Source organism: Pollachius pollachius, assembly GCF_949987615.1.
Source record: "Pollachius pollachius genome assembly, chromosome: 8".
Taxonomy (NCBI): domain Eukaryota; kingdom Metazoa; phylum Chordata; class Actinopteri; order Gadiformes; family Gadidae; genus Pollachius; species Pollachius pollachius.
This window is the reverse complement of record NC_136941.1, coordinates 17,942,750-17,960,930: the sequence shown is the minus strand read 5'-3', so window position 1 is coordinate 17,960,930 and position 18,181 is coordinate 17,942,750. Positions and strand designations below refer to the sequence as shown.

Genomic DNA, 18,181 nt, shown 5'->3' with positions numbered 1-18,181 from the left:
GTTATTTGCGGGCAAAGTAAAAGGCTCACCCCAAGAATTTCTGAAAGTTGGTTTACATGCCTTATTTTGCATGCTGTACCTTTTTGAGTCTTGGACCCATAATTTCCTGTCTGGTTTAATTTTCTTTACAAAAATCTTCTTAAATTGAACCACTGGTGCAAAAATGACCCAAAATGTGGTGTGCAAATTGAATCAGATTTATACGGATATCAACATTTTGCAATATTCAATCAATCCCAACTCCACTTGAGACAGGGCCAGGGCCCGTAAACTGGGTCAAAAGCTCAAAAGATGACATCACATTGTCAATCTGAATAAATGCTAAGCTAAGCGTTGATGCTAAAAATGGCATCTTAACGGATTGGCTCTTTACACATGACTCACTGACTGAAAGCAAGGGCTTTCGTGGCGTAGGGCAGTGCAAGTGGGCTGTGAACACCTTCTGTGACTGCTAGCAGTCCTGCGTATTATCATTACTTATCAAACGAATAAAAAAGTGAATAGAATCTTAACCCCAGTGTGTCTGATAATTGCCTGCTGCGGTGCACGCTATTGCAGCCGTCACACGAGAGCACATGAGATTGAAGGTCCCCTGTCTCTGCCCTGCCTCCTCTCCAGTCCTCCTCGTTCAGCAGCATCACCGACTCCACGATGAGCCTCAACATCATCACCGTCACGCTCAACATGGGTACGCGCACAACTTCTTATTCATAGTCACGGTTATCTGTCCCGGAAAATGTTTAGCATTTCCCTGGGCACAAAATGTGATTTTGTGTTTCCCAATAAACAGGGGTTTAAATGTATTTTTGTTATGTATGTTTGTTGTCCTGTAATAAAATAATGTCAGAAGTAAGAATAGGGAATCCGCCCGTCGCTAAGTTCCTTCCTATTGGTTAATGACCAAAAGTGTGGGGTCGCTCGGCCTCCCACCTGTTAGATCCTTAGCCCTCAGGTCGCGTGTGCCTGTTTTGGCTCATTCGTCTGGGTCCACGTTCATCGTTGGCAGCCCTAGTCTCCATGTACACAGTCAACTCCAAGTACGCCTATGGTATCTCTCCAACATCCTGCCTGTAACATAACCTAACGTGATCCCCTCCGGTCCTCTTCCTCTGACAGAGAAATACAACTTCCTGGGCATCAGCATCGTGGGTCAGAGCAACGACCGGGGCGACGGGGGCATCTACATCGGCTCCATCATGAAGGGCGGGGCGGTGGCCGCGGACGGCAGGATAGAGCCCGGGGACATGCTGCTGCAGGTAGGCAGGGGGTCACCCCCCCCCCCCCCCCCCCCACACACACACACACACACACACACACACACACACACACACACCCAGGGTGCATTGGGCGTAGGCCACATTCACCATGCATGTAGTCATTGGGGCGAGACAGCCGCTTGTCCAGGTCATGTTATCTATCGTGTTCTTTCTACTGTCTAATGTACTCTGTACATACATACAGATGTAACTGATCAGCATGCGGCTCCGTTAAGAGACCGGGATCAGTTTGATTGATGTTTCACTTGTTTTCTAGTTAATAGATGCTTTTATCCAAAGTGAGTCCGACGTGAATAAAAGCAAGCAATCAATACAGGAGCAGTTTCAACAACCGGATATAAGCCAAGAGCAGCTGTGGCTTTCAGGGTTGGGAGGGATTGTGTTAATTGTATTATTAATCCATTAAAGTGCTGCTCATTAATGAGTCAGTGCCACTTAAACATTGCTTCTAAAATATATAAAGTATATATATATATATTTAAGTAGACATTTTATGTAGAGATATATAGACAGCATGGCTGTACTAACACAATAGGCAGGTCAGTTTATCCAACACAGCATTTTTCTTGTAGTACTGGCTATATTTCCAGTGAAAAGCCCCCTTCGCTCTGTGCCAGACTTTGAGAAAATAACTGGTACTCCCACACTAATGGGAATAGCCAGTCTATTTCCCCTGCCCGGTTTGTTGCTGATGCAGTTAGAAACCAGTCCCCTGGCTGTAGTCTTTAATAGAAGCTGTTATTCTGTTGCTCGGTTCCCTCCTGCTGGCGCCTGGCTTTGATCTCTGTGTGACTCTTGTCACTGGCCCCACCCGCTGTAGTAGCCAGAGTGACGGTTCCTTATTGCTATTTTGTCCTTTTTAATTTAACTTCTACAGTGTGAAGCCTGCGTTGGTTATTAACTCCCGAGAGGCCGACAGCACTTCAGAGCGTTTCTTGTGTATTGTGTGTGTTCAGAAATAGTGTTTCTAAAATTGAGTCGTGTTTCAATATAGATACCACCTTATTCTAACGTCATGATACTTCGTAGGGATCGGCCTAATTTGATTGGTCTAAATCGATTGATCTAATTTCCCCCACCAGGTGAACGATGTGAACTTTGAGAACATGAGCAACGACGACGCGGTCAGGATACTCCGAGAGATCGTGTCTAAAACTGGGTAAGAAAACTGAATATACACAGAAACGTTACTATAACAACAGTATATATGATGTACTATAACTATACTATATACTATCACTATACTATCACTATACTATAGTATTTACGCACAGAATATGCACATGTCTGTGCACACATCCGCACCACAGCAGAAGATTGAACGTATTAGTAAGCAAATCTCATCGAATGGTAATTCAAGTGGAATCTGCAAATCTGGATTACGCTAATGTTACTCAGCATCCAAGCGGCGTTGTGTGATTGGACGAGAGTCGGTGCAGTTTGATGCAGCAGTGATGGAATGGAGCCTGTGGGGATGAAAGGACATTTTGCACCCGGCTGTCTCTGTCACCTTTTGCACAACAAACAGAATAAGCATAAGCAGCAGCATGGTCGGGTTAAAGGTGCTGTAGAGAGGATTTAAGAGCTATGTCAGTACAGTTTGTTGGAAATGCCTTTCGTGAGTGAAACGCACTGTGAGAATATCTGTTTAGGTTGACTGAGCCTGCCTCTGTCTGAGTCAGTTTAGATTTTATACCGATCTGACCAATCAAGCTATCTCTTCCCTTATTGGTTCAGGGAATCAAACTTGCCTGTCCATCACAGGTGGGAAATGCAACACTTCTCAAGGGTGGAGCAACGTAGGGAGGGCGGGCACAATGAGGGATTGTCTGCTAGATTCCGATGTTGAGCTTCAAAATCATACTCCTTTCTGCTCTATCTTTACCGCTTTTGAGGCGTACCTCCAGCAGCTCTACGGATAATGTGAATGATGTGTTTTGCTATGGTAATATTGTCTTTGTGTTTCCCCCTCAGTCCCATTAGTCTTACTGTTGCCAAGTGCTGGGACCCCTCCCCCCGCAGCTACTTCACCATCCCCCGCGGTGAGACCCTCAGTATCAAACTACACATTAGTCTTGTTATTGCAGTTCATAGTGATATCACACTGATTAATAATGACATGTATTTGTGTTGTTTGCTCGACTCTTATCCGAAGTGTCGTACAATACCGTGGCTGCTAACATTTTTAGCCTGGGTGATCCCAGTGGGAGTATATTGTGTAAGGTATTTTACAGAGATGACCCCATCAAAAGTAAAGGGTATAGCTTAGAAATGACCCCAAGATATCTATGGTTTTGGCTGAGAGGCATTCACAGTGCATGGTCTCTTGTGATGTTTTCCTGTCCAGCTGAGCCAGTGAGGCCCATTGACCCCGCTGCCTGGATCTCCCACACCACGGCCCTGACCGGCCCCTACCCACACTACGGTAAACACACCCCCGACCGGCCCCAGAACCACACACCACACACCACCAGCACCCCTCCTTAACTTGGCTTTTTTCCGGACCACAAACCAGCCTTCCACAGAAAGACCTTTACGATGGAAAGTAGCTGTGCATTTGTTTTTGTTGTTGTTTTTCCCTAAACCTTTTTCCCTCTCTCCCTTCCACCCTTCTCTCCCTGCTTCGTTCCTTCTTCCTGGTAGAATTTGATGACCTACCGCTGTCGGCGAGTAAGACAGACATGGCGACCATCGTCAAGGTGATGCAGTTGCCCGACTCCGGTCTGGAGATTCGAGACAGGATGTGGCTGAAGATCACCATCGCCAACGCTGTTATCGGTGAGCCCGGCTTTCGCCTCATACGATCTATCATTGTTTCATTATTGATGAAGAATAGACATCAAACTATTCCGTATGAAGCAGGAACAACTGATCTTTAATCAGTTTGGTCAGACATCAGACGTCCACAAAGTTGTTCTTTGAATGTTAAAATGCACCGTCTTGCACCGTCCAAACAAATGTATTGATAAAAAAAAGGGCCAATGTATATCGGTTAGTTGGAGTAGGTTATTATTATATAGGGCAATGTTTTCAACCTGTGGTACACATACCACTGGTGGTACGTGGAGGTACTGCAGGTGGTAGGTCCGATTTTATTTTTAAAATGGCTTGTTATTATTTCAAATGTGTTGCTTTCTGCATTTTATCATATGTTTTCCATTGTATTGTTTTCCATTGATGTTTTGTGTTAATTTGTGTGTCCGTGATAAACACAGATGCTTAAGTCAGCAACGCTGGCACTTAAAGGGGGCGCTTGGCACTCTTTGCTCAGCCACTGCACGTGTATTTATCACTCCTTTCCCGTTTGTATATGATGTGGTCCGCGAAAGAGGACAATGTAGTGGCACACCAAAAGTTAAAGGTTGGGAACCCTTGCTCTAGGGCACTGTAACACGTGTTTGACATCTACTTTCGGTGTGGTCGTGTGTGTGTTTGTGTGTGTGTGCTTGTGTGCATGTGCATGTTTGTGTGTTTGCGTGCGTGTGTGCGTTCGTGTGTATGTGTGTCCGTGTGTGTGTCAGGTGCGGACGTGGTGGACTGGCTGTATTCCCGGGTGGAGGGCTTCAAGGACCGGCGCGACGCCAGGAAGTACGCCAGCAGCCTGCTGAAGCACGGCTACCTGAGGCACACGGTCAACAAGATCACCTTCTCCGAGCAATGCTACTACACCTTCGGAGACCTCTGTCAGAGTATGGCCCCTCTCACTCACCTCCCCGAGCTCTGGATATCAAATTATGTTGATATCACATAGTGTTCATGAATTTTTCATTTGAATGCAGTGATCTATCTAACTATTTGTCTGTCGGCCTATCTGTGTATCTATCTATCTAATTATGTAGCATCAATTACTTTAGATTTTTTTTTTATATGACGTCACATTCATTCATAGTATTCGTATTATGATGTTAATATTATTATCTAGACAAATGACTTGTGTCCTCTGTCAAAAATATGTTTGGCATGATGTACAGACCAGGTATGAATAATATGACTGAAAGTTAAGATCTCTCTCTCTCCCCCTCCCTCTCTCTCTCTCCCCCCCTCCCTCTCTCTCTCTCTCTCTCTCTCTCTGTCTCTCTCTCTCTCTTTCTCCCCCTCCCTCTCTCTCCCCCTCCCTCTCTCTCCCCTCTCTCTCTCTCTCTCTCTCTCTCTCTCTTTCTGTCTCTCTCTCTCTCTCTCCCCCTCTCTCTCCATCTCTCTCTGTCTCTCTCTCTCTCTCTCCCTCCCTCCCCTCTCCCCCTCTCCGTCTCTCTCTCTCCCTCCCTCCCTCTCCTCTCCCCCTCTCCGTCTCTCCGTCTCTCTCTCAGACATGGCGTCGCTCAACCTGAACGAGGGCTCCAGCGTGGGGGGCTCTGAGCAGGACACCCTGGCGCCCCTGCCCCCCAGCACCAACCCCTGGCCCCTGGGCGGGCAGCCCTTCCCCTACCCCCCGTTCCCCTCTGCCCCGCCCAGCTTCCCCCCCGGCTACTCAGACCCCTGCCACAGCTTCCACAGCGGCAGCGCCGGCAGCCAGCACAGCGAAGGTGAGTGGAGCCAGGATGTGTCCTGGGGAGAGGGGAGGGCTGCGGCGGTGGTGGTGATGGGTGGTGGTGGTGGAGGTGGTGGTGGAGGTGGTGGTGGTGGAGGTGGTGGTGGAGGTGGTGGTGGAGGTGGTGGAGGTGGTGGAGGAGGTGGTGGTGGTGGTGGTGGTGGTGGAGGTGGAGGTGCTGATGGTGGTGGTGGAGGTGCTGATGGTGGTGGTGGAGGTGGTGGTGGTGGAGGTGGAGGTGGTGGTCGTGGAGGTGGAGGTGGTGGAGGAGGTGGTGGTGGAGGTGCTGATGGTGGTGGTGGAGGTGGTGGTGGTGGAGGTGGAGGTGGTGGAGGAGGTGGTGGTGGTGGAGGTGGTGGTGGGCGGGGTGGGGGTCTTCCCTGGGGATTTTCATCTGCTTTTAATTACTTTGGCTCCAGTTGCAATGGGACCGTCTCCCTGAGCTGGAGGCCCCAGATAGGAGGAGGATGAGGAGGATGAAGAGCTGCGCAGGGTGGCAGCTGAGGCGGCCATGGTTTTTGGGAACACTGTGTTTTATTTGGCCTCTTACAGGTTGGAGTTGAGCCATCTATTTCACGGCGTGTTGTTCAAATAATGAGACATTTACTAAAAAAGGTTTGTTTCTTTGTTTCAAAATAAAGCATATATAAAGAAGAATATACCAAAATAAGCTAAAAGGAAGGTTTTACTTAGTAGGAAGGGATATGTTTAGCCACATGATATAATTCCAAATAAGGTCCCACTGCGTTATCATACCTCAAATATAATAACTTTATTTGTTATGCCTTACTGTGCAGTTAGAGGATATGCTCATTACCAATAATAAGCTATGTGTGCACTGATACTTGTTTGTGTCAAAGGTCAATCTTGACCCTCTCGTGGCCCAGTGGACAGCCCTACAGCACTGGGTGTGTTAAACCACCAACCATGGGGTCACAAATCACGCTCTTTAACAATATCCAATGTGTGGAGCAGTCTTTGTTTCCATTTGTTCAGAGTTTCAAGTTCAAGGTGATTGTTCATTGTGTCGCAGTTGCATGTGCGTTACATATTCTGCGTTACATAAAATCGGCATCATGGAGCAGGCGAGTGTGTAGATGTGCTACAGTGGGCAACAGCAGCAGTGTGGCGTTGGTACTTTTCTGTGACCGTTTTGAGTCGTCCTTTTCTGTTGTTTTCGCTTTCAGTAGTGCATCACGCTTTGTCTTGTCTTGGTCGAGGCCTTGATTCGTCCTCTTAGCGGAGATTACTTCCGGTGTCTGCATATCTGCATCTTGAACACTTCAGAGGAGGGAAGGGGAAACATGCGCAGTGTCCTGGTGGCTCTGTTTGAGTGCGAGCACTCCTTCAGTGGGAGGTCAACATCAGTGCATTAAAACCATTGTTTTATCGTTGTACACTGGTGCATCGTAGTGTGGCTGTGGGTGGAGGGTAGGACACGCAGGGTTAATAACGGGAGGACACGCAGGGTTAATGCTGGACCCGGTACAGACTAGGGGTAGTGGTGGCTGGGAGGTGTGTGTAATGCTGCTGTTCCCTCTGTTTGTGCTGGGCAACGGCAGTCTGAAGGAGGAGGTAGTCCCAGGACACTGGGGAACCGGTAAGACCACTGAGCCCCTTCTACACCTCCTGCTCGCCTCCTCTTGTCATTTGTTCTTCCAGTCGATTTCCTTCATCTTCCTCAAAGGATCCAAACCCCCTTATCTCTTATCCTGCCCCGCCTGTTTGATTGCTGTGATTGTTATATATATTCTTTTGTTGCCCGATCCTCCCATGTACCTTGTTTTGAGTCTATTTCTGTATATGTGTGTGTGTGTGTGTGTGTGTGTGTGTGTGTGTGTGTGTGTGTGTGCGTGTGTGCGTGCGTGCGTGCGTGCGTGCGTGTGACTCTCCTACAGTCTAATCTGCCTGTCCTCTCCATTCAGGCATGCTATTGCACTGTACTGTACGCAGTAAAGCAGAAAAAGAGGCATGTAGATGTGGGATGATTCACTGGAAAGGCTTCTGTTCTCCTCCTCACCAATAGGGGGCACTAGTGCACCACTCTACCCAGTACTGTTGGCAAAGGACGAAGAGGAGGTGAACTGTTCATTTTGTTGGACACAGTTGATGCGGCTCTGCAAACCTGTAAATACACAAAACCGCCATGCCTGTGTTTTCACAGTCCTACAACTTAGGACAGGTGTGATTTTGAAGAACAACTCACTTTCTATTCCTTCTAAATTATTTTCAATTTGAATTATTGATCACATGCTGTATATTGTAGCTGGAGGTCGTCCTCAGGGCAGGTCCTTGAGTTTTGCATTAAAACAAGGACAGGAGTTCATAGTAAGATCAGCATAAGAGGTAGTCGGCAACAGCAAGGAATGCTCCCTCCGGTCCCTGCAGGAGTGTGGAGCAATAGTTCTGGGTTGACTCCTGTCTGGTCAGTAGCAGTAGGATGCAGTAGTTCTACATACTGTATCTTGTTCAAAACAGGTAGCTCGTTCTGAAAATAATCCTCCTTTTAACCGGACAGTGATAATAATTATGTTAATCATTTATTTCTCATGAAGTGTTGGGCGCTATATTTAAGCGTTGTGTTATCCTGCAGTTTGTGGTGCTTTGCTAAAGCCTTTCCTCCTCCCCTGTCTCCAGGTAGCAGGAGTAGCGGCTCCAACCCCAGCGCCGGGAAGGCCCGGCGCTCCTCGCCCCAGGAGAAGGCCCAGCGCTCCACCTGCAGCGAATCAGAGCCCGGCGTGCGGGCGGCCCGACGCGGCAGCGACCGCTCCGCCAGCCAAACAAGCCACGCCCACAGCCACACCCGCTCCGGCTTCAGCCACACTCAGTCCCACCGGAGCCACCCCCACTCCCAGCACAGCCACCCGTCCTTCGCCTACAGCCAGGGCCCCCCAGGGCCCCTGAGTCCCCTCAGCCCCCCGGGGCCCGGGTCCTGCGCCCACAGCGAGCGCAGCCACGCCTCTTCCTACGGGCCGCCGGGGCTGCCTCCCCCTTACTGCCTGGCCCGCCTGGCCCCCAAGACCCCCGCCACCAGCAGCACGCCCCCTGGAGCCCCCCCCGGAAGGGAGCTGGCCGCCGTCCCGCCCGAGCTCACCGCCAGCCGCCAGTCCTTCCAGCACGCCATGGGAAACCCCTGCGAGTTCTTTGTTGACATCATGTGACCCTCATGGGGGATGGCGCAGATAGAATCCTCTTGAGCATAAACAAATGACTCCCTCCCCTCTCTCTCTCTCTCTCTCTCTCTCCATCTGACCGGCCACTGACAGTCCCTGAGGTCAGAGAGGAGAGGCTGGGAACCATGGCGACGTGGTCTCTCCGGTGTCCAGGCAACGGAATGAAAAAGCACAAGGAGAGGGAATCCTCTCTCTCTCGCTCTCTCTTTCTCTGTCAAACTTACACACACACACACACACACACACACACACACACACACACACACACACACACACACACACACACACATACACGCACACACTCAAGGAGCACATGTCCCACCATGGCTTTTTGATCAATGCAAAGAGAAAAGAAAATAGAACCCCCATCTTTTGTATTGCCGTGACAACCTGTACAGTTGATGGTATGTGAATGGTGTCCAACGTGGTGATCCTTTGAAGCTACAATGCAGAGCTTGTGTGTATTTGACATTAAGTGCAGATCACTGTCGGGTCTACCGAGACCTGCTTGTGTCCAACTATCTCAATTCCCGGGACACCTGACACACACCAGGGTCCGAACTCCCTCGCTCCCTCCCTGACCAGAGATCTGCCACTTCTGGTGGTTGAACACACACACCCAATACCAAGGCTGCTACAGTCTTGGGTTGAGGCGTGTCCTTCTCTCTGCGTGGCTAAGGTCTTCTAAATGAAGTGCGAATCTGCCAAACTCATAAATGTGTTTCCCAAATTTCAAGGAAGGAACACCCCTCCCCAATGATGTAGTTATTCATTTTTAGTCGGCTGCACATTTGCATGTCCGTCTCAAGTGCTTTGAAGAAAGAGGACTTTTGTTGATTTTATTTTCAAGTATTACTTTTTAAAAGTTGGGGGTTGGGGCGGGAGGAAGGGGCTAACCGCTTGCCAATATTTTAAAGAGAGAATCCATACACTGGATCCATTTTTTGTTGTTATTTATGTGGTCCTGTTGCATCGACGGTGTCATACCTTGTCTTTTTCACGGCTGGCTGACAGACAATCAGACGTTTTGTAACCTTGTGGCCAATTAACACTGTCCTAACTGTGCTATGTTGAATGTAATATCGCTGTCAGTTACGGAGCCCTGACATAGAGTGCCGATGTCACGCCCCTTCCGGTAGAGCCCATCGGACCTATGAGATCGAAAAATATGAATGGGTTTCAATGGAGAGAAAGTAATTATTTTCTGGTCCCAGTCATTATACGCCCCGGATTACACATATGTTGTTTGTGGATTTAAATGATAATTTTTCATGTAAAGAAAACTAAACATTTTCATGAAGAAGTTTGATAATGTTAGGTTTTTTCCAAGGGGAGGATAAAAGCATCAAAAGAGGTGAAAACAATTATAAGTTGGGGCATGTGGAGAGTTTCAGTTATGCCGATGAGGAGATTGTCGGTCTTGTCCACGCCAGTCGCAGGGAGCGTGACGGCACATACGAGACATGTAGTCTTTCTCATTGTGTTTTCTCTACAGCCTTTAACTGAACAATTGCACAATAAACAGTCTAACTCTTGATAGAAAAATTATCATTTAAATCCACAAACAATTTATGTGTTATCCGGGGCATATAAAGACTGGGACCAGAAGATAATCACACATCCATTGAAACCCATTCATATTTTTCGACCTCATAGGTCCCATGGGCTCTAGCGGAAGGGGCGTGAAAGGCTCTATTCATGACGGTCCAGTTCTGAACAAATGTGATGTCCCGCCCTTATCGGTAACTCAACACCCCTCCAAACACGATTGCAAACAGTGTCGTGAAACCACAGCCACTTTCAAAGAAAGTGGCTGAACATTTTTTTTTACAAATAAAATCCCAAACATGAGCGAAGACAAAGCTAAACGTGTTGGAAGCCGTGGTGAGTAGTTGTGTTGGCACAGTCTTACTATTGGTATCATTAGGTATCATAGGGTCTCATTATCATTAGCCATGTTTCAACACTGACTTCAACGGGAAACCACCAGCTGTCTGACACCTGGTATGACAACAGCAAAGACCCGCATGTGTCTATTGGAATATAGATGGCAACACACCAGATATTATTTGAGCACTTTTACATTCTCTTTCTCCCGTCCTTAAGTATGAAACACTGTTTGCAATCGAAGCTTTCTCCTTCATATTGTTTCTTTACAAAAGAATAAATTGTACATAGAAATTTATTATATATAAGAATAAAAAAATATATATGTTCAACATTTTGTCAGCGCATTATTTTTTCCTTTTCATTATCCTCTTGATAGAAATCGGTCAATCAATCGCATTTATCCCAGGGCCTTCTTATTCTATAACTTTCCTACCCCTTTGTGTTCAGTGCACTACACTGTCCTTCTATACAGCTAAATACTTCAAACTCTGTCCCCGCCCAGATTACACGCAAGATAACCCCCTGTGGAAGTTCCAGGCCTACGTCTGTAGTTTCCAGTGGGCTTGCCTCAGAAGAGGCTTAAAGCCATTCATAGATGTGCCCCTCTGCGGATGCTAAACCACGTGTTCATCAGAAACTGCCTTGACAGGTTCAAACTCTTGAGAGGTGAAACTTTGTTTCTTATAAACACGTGGTTTTGCAGGCGTCAGAGAAGTTCCATCGCTCAAATATTTCATTTAAGGAAGGGACGTGGTCTTGCAAAAGGCACGTTTTGCACTTGTTGTAGTAGAGTGAAACTCAGAACAGACCGGTGAGGTGTTCTCAAAGCAGCGTCTATTGATAGCAAAACGAAAAACTGAGTTGGATGTTCCAGTATGTCTTCAGATTAATAACATGACAGAGTTGTGAGAAGCATCTAAACTATGCCCCGCTGGTGACTCACCAACATCACGATATGGTGACTGGACTAACAGCTGGTCATTCATTTAACATGAGTCATGCCACCCAATAGCTGTTAACACTGATAATTTCCCTGTGAAGGTCACGGTGAAAGGGTCAGGGACGATGACATTTCACCCGTTCACAGTTGTGGTGAACATCTCAGCTTCTCTTCAAATGCGCCAGTGCCGGGGGGGGCGGGCGGGTGAGGGGGCCCTGAAGTAGAATAGAAGTAGAATGACGCATGAGTGTGGTAACGGGGGGAAATTTCATGTAGGTTTGTGTGTGTGTGTGTGTGTGTGTGTGTGTGTGTGTGTGTGTGTGTGTGTGTGTGTGTGTGTGTGTGTGTGTGTGTGTGTGTGTGGATGTTATTAGAATATGGGTCATGTCTGCGTGTGTGTATGCGTACGTCAATACTATTATAATTGTAGACATAACATGTCTATGAGTGCGTTATGTGGAGGTTATCCAAGGAATACTTCCAGGTGGATTCTAAAGGTTGAGAATTCATGGAGCACTATAAAGTATTTATTTATATTGTTACGGGGAAGAGAAAACACGTGAACACAAAGACAGACCATGACTTCTTCTTCCCTTTTACTCACCCTGTATTGGAGAGGTGGGGGACATGATGGTCTTCTCCAGGAACAGAGGACGCCACCGCGGATGCAGACGTGGCTCAGACATGCTCCAGAAGATGTTCACAGTTGACAGGATGTGGGACCCCCATAGAAACAAAAGGAAAACAAAGAGGAGGTGCCCTGGGCTACGGCTGAGGATGTGGGCTGCGGTCACAGCATTCTTAGTTGGTTGTTAGTACAGTAGCATCCTTAATGAATCCTGCGGTTTCATCTTCAGTTCAGAGCAGAAGGCAGTTTCACTTTCACTTTCGCCAGAAAATAAGATCTCTACACATCAATGTGCGAATCCTGCCTGTACCACCTGACAAGAATGAGCCATGCCATCTGCTGAGAAGCACCGTGATCCAGAGGGAATAAGGGGAATTTTACCAAAATACAAAGTGGTTTTACTTAGACTCATGACACACATGGCACACACACATACGCAGCCACGTGTGTGTGTGTGTGTGTGTGTGTGTGTGTGTGTGTGTGTGCGTGTGTGTGTGTGTGTGTGTGTTATTGCTTGTGTGTTTGTGTTTGTGTGTATGTGTGTGTGTTTGTGTTATTGCTTGTGTGTGTGTTTGTGTGTGTGTTTGTGTGTGTGTGTGTGTGTGTGTGTGTGTGTGTGTGTGTGTGCATATTCTTAATATATTATATAAAGATATATTCTAGATTGAATGTATATGCAAATCATCCTCATACACAGCAGGTAGGCTTGTGATATCCCAGCAGCATTGTAGTGTGGATCAAAATAGCTTCTGTCTGTAGAATAATCATGAGTAATGATGACATTTTTGGGTTGGGCTAAATTAAATCAAATGTCATGGGTTGCTTGGCTAATTCTTGGTCACGTGCAAAAAAAAATGAGTCAAACAAAAATTTGATCTTTCTACAGGAATTTGCTCATTTCATTTGACATTCTGAGATTCATGATCTTTGACAAGAAACCTTAGATTTCTGCTTACTGATGGCGGTCTGGACTGTAAACAAATGTATTGAAGTAAAATATTGGTCAATTGAATAAATTCACTTTTCCAGTACTGAATCGATAAAAAAAAAAACCATATATATTCTGGAAAAACTGTTTTGTTCAAATCATTGTTGAAATACATTAATTGAATAATGTTTTATTAAAGATAAGTTATGTTAAATTTAAGTAACATGAACGTTTTTGTTTTGTTTAAATATTACATAATACTATTGCTTTGGTGGGCAATAAATAAGTAACATAACAATGTAAAATTCTTAATACAATATTTGTAGGCAGTCAATGTAATGCTCAGACAAACAATGTCATATTAATGAGAGGAAAATGAAATCAAACAACGTAAAGTAGTCCACTTCGCACAACTGCTCCCTGGCCCAGTTTGATTGGACTCTGGGGCTTGGTGAGGCTGCAAACTTGTTGCACAATGGCAAAATCAGTGTGCGAAGGTTAAACCAGCTATCACCACACACACTCAGGGAAAGATCTCATACATGGCAACATGGATCACCAGCACCAAGGGCGTAGGAACCGGGGGGGACGGAGGGGACGTGTCCCCTCCAATATTGGAGACAGGCGCATTTGTCCCACCTACAAATTATACCCGGGGGAGAAAAATATTTTATTTTATTTTGAAAGCGCAACACAGCGTCTTGTCACCGCTTCTTATTCTAAAAAACTGGATGATTGGGTGTGCAATTAAAGAATTGATTTGATATTTCTCAGTTCATTACTGCCATTCAAAATGTGTTTTCCTTTACATTTACAAATGTATCTTTTTAGTAGAATAAAATATATTTGTGATTTTTTTCAGTGTAGTTAATTTATCACATATTTCTGTTCAAACCATTAACGGATCTGTCAGGTTTCCGATATGTGTGCCCCCCAATGTTAAACTCATTCCTACGCCCCTGACCAGCACCATTACCTACACACTTCTTCAACCTTCAACACCACCCTGCGTCCAACAGTAGCAACCCTGAGTGAAGACTGGAACTACAATGAAGGAGAACCAAGCCTATCTAGAAAGTAGCCTCTCTGCAGTTACTTTTCCATTTCTAAGCTGAACAGTCGTAGGAGGCTGATAAAAAAGTACAAGAAAACTATAATAATCTCCTCATGAAGGATACATTAACAGTCCATACATTACCCCCCCCCCCCCCTCGCCCCCCCCCCCCCCCCCCCTCGCCCCCCCCCCCCCCCCCCCCCTCCCCCCCCCCCCCATCCCCCCCACCCCCCACAGACCTTTAGACTAGCGTAAGACGCGCCCCTGCGATAAGCGCCACTGATATAAATACGAACAGTGCTCGCTGAAACCAGAAGCCGGGGACTTTTAAATATCAACCACATGCTTTTTTAGTTTAGTTTGAAGCTAAGTTATAAGAGGAATTTGATTTTAAAAAGAGAAGTTGGATAAGGAAAACGGCTGACGCTTTATGTATTGGAACCTTCCAAATACAATTACGGATTTTTTTTTAATCTGAATTGTCTGTCGTTTTTTTGCCGTTCATTGCTTCCTGATCTCTTTACCTGGGTTAAAAATACCGAAGAAGCATAAGGAAAGAAAAAGGATGCTGTTCGTAGTGATCGGCTTCCTGCTGATCCATTGCTGCTGGAGTCATGCGGAGAAGGTCTGCAATACCTGGGAGACCCCCCGTGGGATGAACAACTTAGACGTGTGCTGTAAGAGATGTATTGAGGGTAAGTTAAGTTTAGGTTTCATATAATAAGCTTTAAGACTTAAACATAGATCTTTATGGTTGAACTCGTAGACCTACACATGAAGTAAAAGTGATGTGACTTAAAGCAAAGCAGTTTCAAAATAACAAGAACGTATTCGTGGGAAATCCTGATTCATTGGCACCCCCTTTATCAAGAATCATTTTCCGTTTTCATTCTACTACCAAAACATTTTTCCCTGTTTAAAAAGGGCATTAACAGGGATGCAGACTTCATCTGATAGTGCAGCATCTACTGACTACATGGAAGGGGAACTGAGGATGTTGCTGTTAAATTGATTCAGTTATCGCTGATGGCAAGCATGCTGTTATCAATCCACTAGTTGCTTCTGTTTCTTATTTCGGTCCCTTATTTCTTTATCATCCCCTACATACACCACCCCAAAAACACCATCTCCTTCTCTGCTTCTCCCCTTGGCATCCCCGAGAACAGGTTATCGGATCGTCAAGGACTGTGGCCCGGTGCTGGACGACCTCTGTGTCCCCTGTGAGAATGGTACATTCACCCTGGACCCTTCAAAGAAAGAGTGCACCAAGTGTAGACAGTGTGGAGGTATGAGATTCTAGATCCCTTTGTGATCCCATCGCCCTGTCTGCCCATGTTGTGGAAGGACTTAAACTACATTTAAACTCTTACAATGAAAAAAATCATGAAACCGCAGAATAAAGTTAAATTTTATTTAGAAATTGAACAAAGTATTAGCGAAACAAAGGTGGTCTGCAGACAACCTCTGCTTTCTCTATTACTTTGTTAAACTATATACAGTCTACAGTTTCTTGATCTCTTTTCACATTCAAGTGACAGTTGTTGGGTGTTTCCACAACACCCACCATGATCAAGATGTCACGTATGCAAACCTGTGAACTCCTCTGTCTTCCCCCTCACTGAACGCTGAAGGTGTTCAACACACCGTGGAGGCGTGCACCAGAACCAAGGACACACAGTGTGGCTGCCCCAACCATCTGCTGTGTGACGACAAGCATTGCCCCATCTGCGTTCCGCAGTGTGGGAGAGGCCGGGAACCCCAAGGAGGTCAGAACCAGACAGAAATACTCAGTCTCTGTAGGACCAGACGCCTTTCTTGCATGCATTCATTCTCTAGTTCCTGAAGTAAAGCTCATGCATCGGTGTATAAGAAGAACAAGCATAGTTTTTCTTTATGGGTTAACAGAGGTCTTGTCTTGGTGAATGAGTCCCTCTTAAACATTGACTGATGTAAAGGTTGTCTCCTCTGTGCAGGCTACTGCAGGACGTGTCCAGCTGGGACCTTTAACAACCAGGACAACCAAAAGTGTATCCCCTGGAGAAACATGTACGATTCAGCCCTGGTTCTCTTTAATTTCTGCCCTCCCTCGCCATTGACCGGGCTCCTCTCACCTTAGTGTTTTGTTTCTGTTTCAGAAAGTGCCATCCATATGAATACATGATCAGGGGTGATGCGTATACTGACAGCAGATGCGTTTCTAACGCAACAATCACCACAACAATGGCCACGACGACACCAAGACATATAGATAGTAATGGTATGGTTTTTTTCTAATTTTTTGCCCTAGCTCTTGCTGTGTGTGTTTCTCATGTTCATGGTCGTACTAAAATGCCATGCAGTTCATTTACTTGAATATTGGTTTTATTTTGTTCTTCCTAAGCAGAAGAAGACACGATGCCGGCCTGGTGGTTAGTCATAGCCATCAGCTGTGTGGTTCTGCTCGTTCCCCTTATACTGATGATCAAAGTCTTCACCAAATTAAAAGCAAAGAAGGGCCAAACAACAGCCAAAAAAGCACCTTTCATCACAACGCCGACCGGTGAGTCATGGTTTCCTGGAGTCACGTGCAACGCGCCAGATGGCGGGAAATGTTTTGCATACGAAAACCCCTCCAGAACCTGCTTAGCAAATGTCATATACATAAAAATAAATATATTGTTAACAACAATAATAATATCTAATGGAAAATTGAGAATAACAATGTTGGAGTTTTTATGTTTGCATATACATACATTTATATCTCTAATATAATACATATACTAATCAACACATTCAAATGAAACTCTTTCCACTCTGCCAGATGAGCCGAGGACTCTCATGGCCATCGAGTGCAGCTTCCATGAGCCTGAGCAGGTGAGCAGCTCAGAGTCCCTGGCCTTCGAGGACTCAGTGGACTCCACACTCAAGCTCATTGTGTGAATTGCCCCTGGAGCCCTTTGGGACGCCAAAGAATTGTTGTATCAACAAGCAGATCCCCCGGAGCAGCTGTTGATACCCTGGACTGGAGGAAGAGCCGTCCGTTCATACAGCCGTTGCCGGAGGAGCCTTGCCTACTACTGTGTAATTCGGGCTGTGGCAATCCTTTGTTAAACAGGGTTATAGAGAAACACAGATTCACAAGTTTTCTGCTTGCCATATGAGGCTGGACTAAGTGTATAAAAATATGTCTGTAATATAGCCCAGCGGTCTTTAAATAACTCTAGGTTTACGTCATACTGTTTTTCGGTCATAGTTCAATACTATTATAATTGTAGACATAACATGTCTACAATAGTTTTCGGTCATTCGCTGTATTTATAGATGCTTTCGATGATTTCGAGTTGTGAAATTCTGGATGAGGAATGAGGTTTACTGAAGCTCATTGTGTTTCCATCTACTAGTTAGTTGAACACGGATTATGTTACGGAATATTTATACCTGTTGGAGTTTTTTGTGTTATTAGCAATTGTAAATAAGTTTTTTGTAATGTAAATAGGATGGAATTGCTTTTTTAAGTCCAGGATACAATTTCGTTCAGTTACAAAACAACTGCACTTAGTGAACTGAGTTAAAGTTGATTAAATGTATCTTAAATGGAAAATAAAATGGTTGAACATACGCAAAGGAGTGTTAACATGCAATGTTGACACATTTTTATGATGCATTGAATGAACAGTGGTTTCCTGGTAGGTGCAGACTCGTCACAGTGTGGGCATTGTATTGTGAAGGTCACCATGGCTTGCTATTTATGAATAAAGGTTACTGTAAAGCGTATCGCTAGAAA

The 18,181-nt window shown here is 45.7% G+C and overlaps 2 protein-coding genes across 7 annotated transcripts in view; both read left to right on the top strand.

Annotated features, from left to right (window-relative positions):
* The window catches only part of LOC307079119 (segment polarity protein dishevelled homolog DVL-1-like), a 29,946-nt gene extending 18,749 nt beyond the window's left edge, over positions 1 to 11,197 (top strand). The window contains exons 7-16 of one of the 4 annotated variants that reach the window (XM_079741219.1): positions 619 to 688; positions 1,117 to 1,256; positions 2,360 to 2,436; positions 3,252 to 3,319; positions 3,625 to 3,702; positions 3,921 to 4,055; positions 4,799 to 4,966; positions 5,585 to 5,800; positions 7,832 to 7,987; positions 8,443 to 11,197. In XM_079741219.1, coding sequence (XP_079597345.1) covers positions 619 to 688; positions 1,117 to 1,256; positions 2,360 to 2,436; positions 3,252 to 3,319; positions 3,625 to 3,702; positions 3,921 to 4,055; positions 4,799 to 4,966; positions 5,585 to 5,800; positions 7,832 to 7,987; positions 8,443 to 8,966 — 1,632 coding nt within the window. In that variant the 3' untranslated portion in view covers positions 8,967 to 11,197. The remainder of the gene's footprint in view (positions 1 to 618; positions 689 to 1,116; positions 1,257 to 2,359; positions 2,437 to 3,251; positions 3,320 to 3,624; positions 3,703 to 3,920; positions 4,056 to 4,798; positions 4,967 to 5,584; positions 5,801 to 7,831; positions 7,988 to 8,442) is intronic. The other 3 variants (XM_079741222.1, XM_079741221.1, XM_079741220.1) reach the window with 3 other exon arrangements.
* A 3,555-nt stretch (positions 11,198 to 14,752) lies between these two features.
* Positions 14,753 to 18,171, top strand: tnfrsf9a (tumor necrosis factor receptor superfamily, member 9a). Of its 3 annotated transcripts, XM_079741722.1 has the most exons (8): positions 14,753 to 15,113; positions 15,585 to 15,704; positions 16,050 to 16,184; positions 16,392 to 16,464; positions 16,554 to 16,675; positions 16,799 to 16,957; positions 17,219 to 17,271; positions 17,390 to 18,171. In XM_079741722.1, exons 1-8 carry the CDS (start codon positions 14,984 to 14,986, stop codon positions 17,408 to 17,410), a joined length of 813 nt encoding a protein of 270 aa, XP_079597848.1. In that variant the 5' UTR covers positions 14,753 to 14,983; the 3' UTR covers positions 17,411 to 18,171. The 3 variants fall into 3 exon arrangements, with proteins under 3 accessions (XP_079597848.1, XP_079597847.1, XP_079597846.1); XM_079741721.1 differs by having other exon boundaries at positions 16,802 to 16,957; positions 17,219 to 18,171; XM_079741720.1 differs by having other exon boundaries at positions 17,219 to 18,171.
* The last annotated feature ends 10 nt before the right edge of the window (positions 18,172 to 18,181 follow it).

Excerpts from the sequence above, each read along its gene's own strand:
- tnfrsf9a (XM_079741720.1), top strand. The coding sequence starts at position 14,984 with ATGCTGTTCGTAGTGATCGGCTTCCTGCTGATCCATTGCTGCTGGAGT. Across the intron at positions 15,114-15,584 it reads CTGTAAGAGATGTATTGAGG|GTTATCGGATCGTCAAGGAC; the intron begins GTAAGTTAAGTT and ends CCCCGAGAACAG. Across the intron at positions 16,958-17,218 it reads TTTCATCACAACGCCGACCG|ATGAGCCGAGGACTCTCATG; the intron begins GTGAGTCATGGT and ends CCACTCTGCCAG.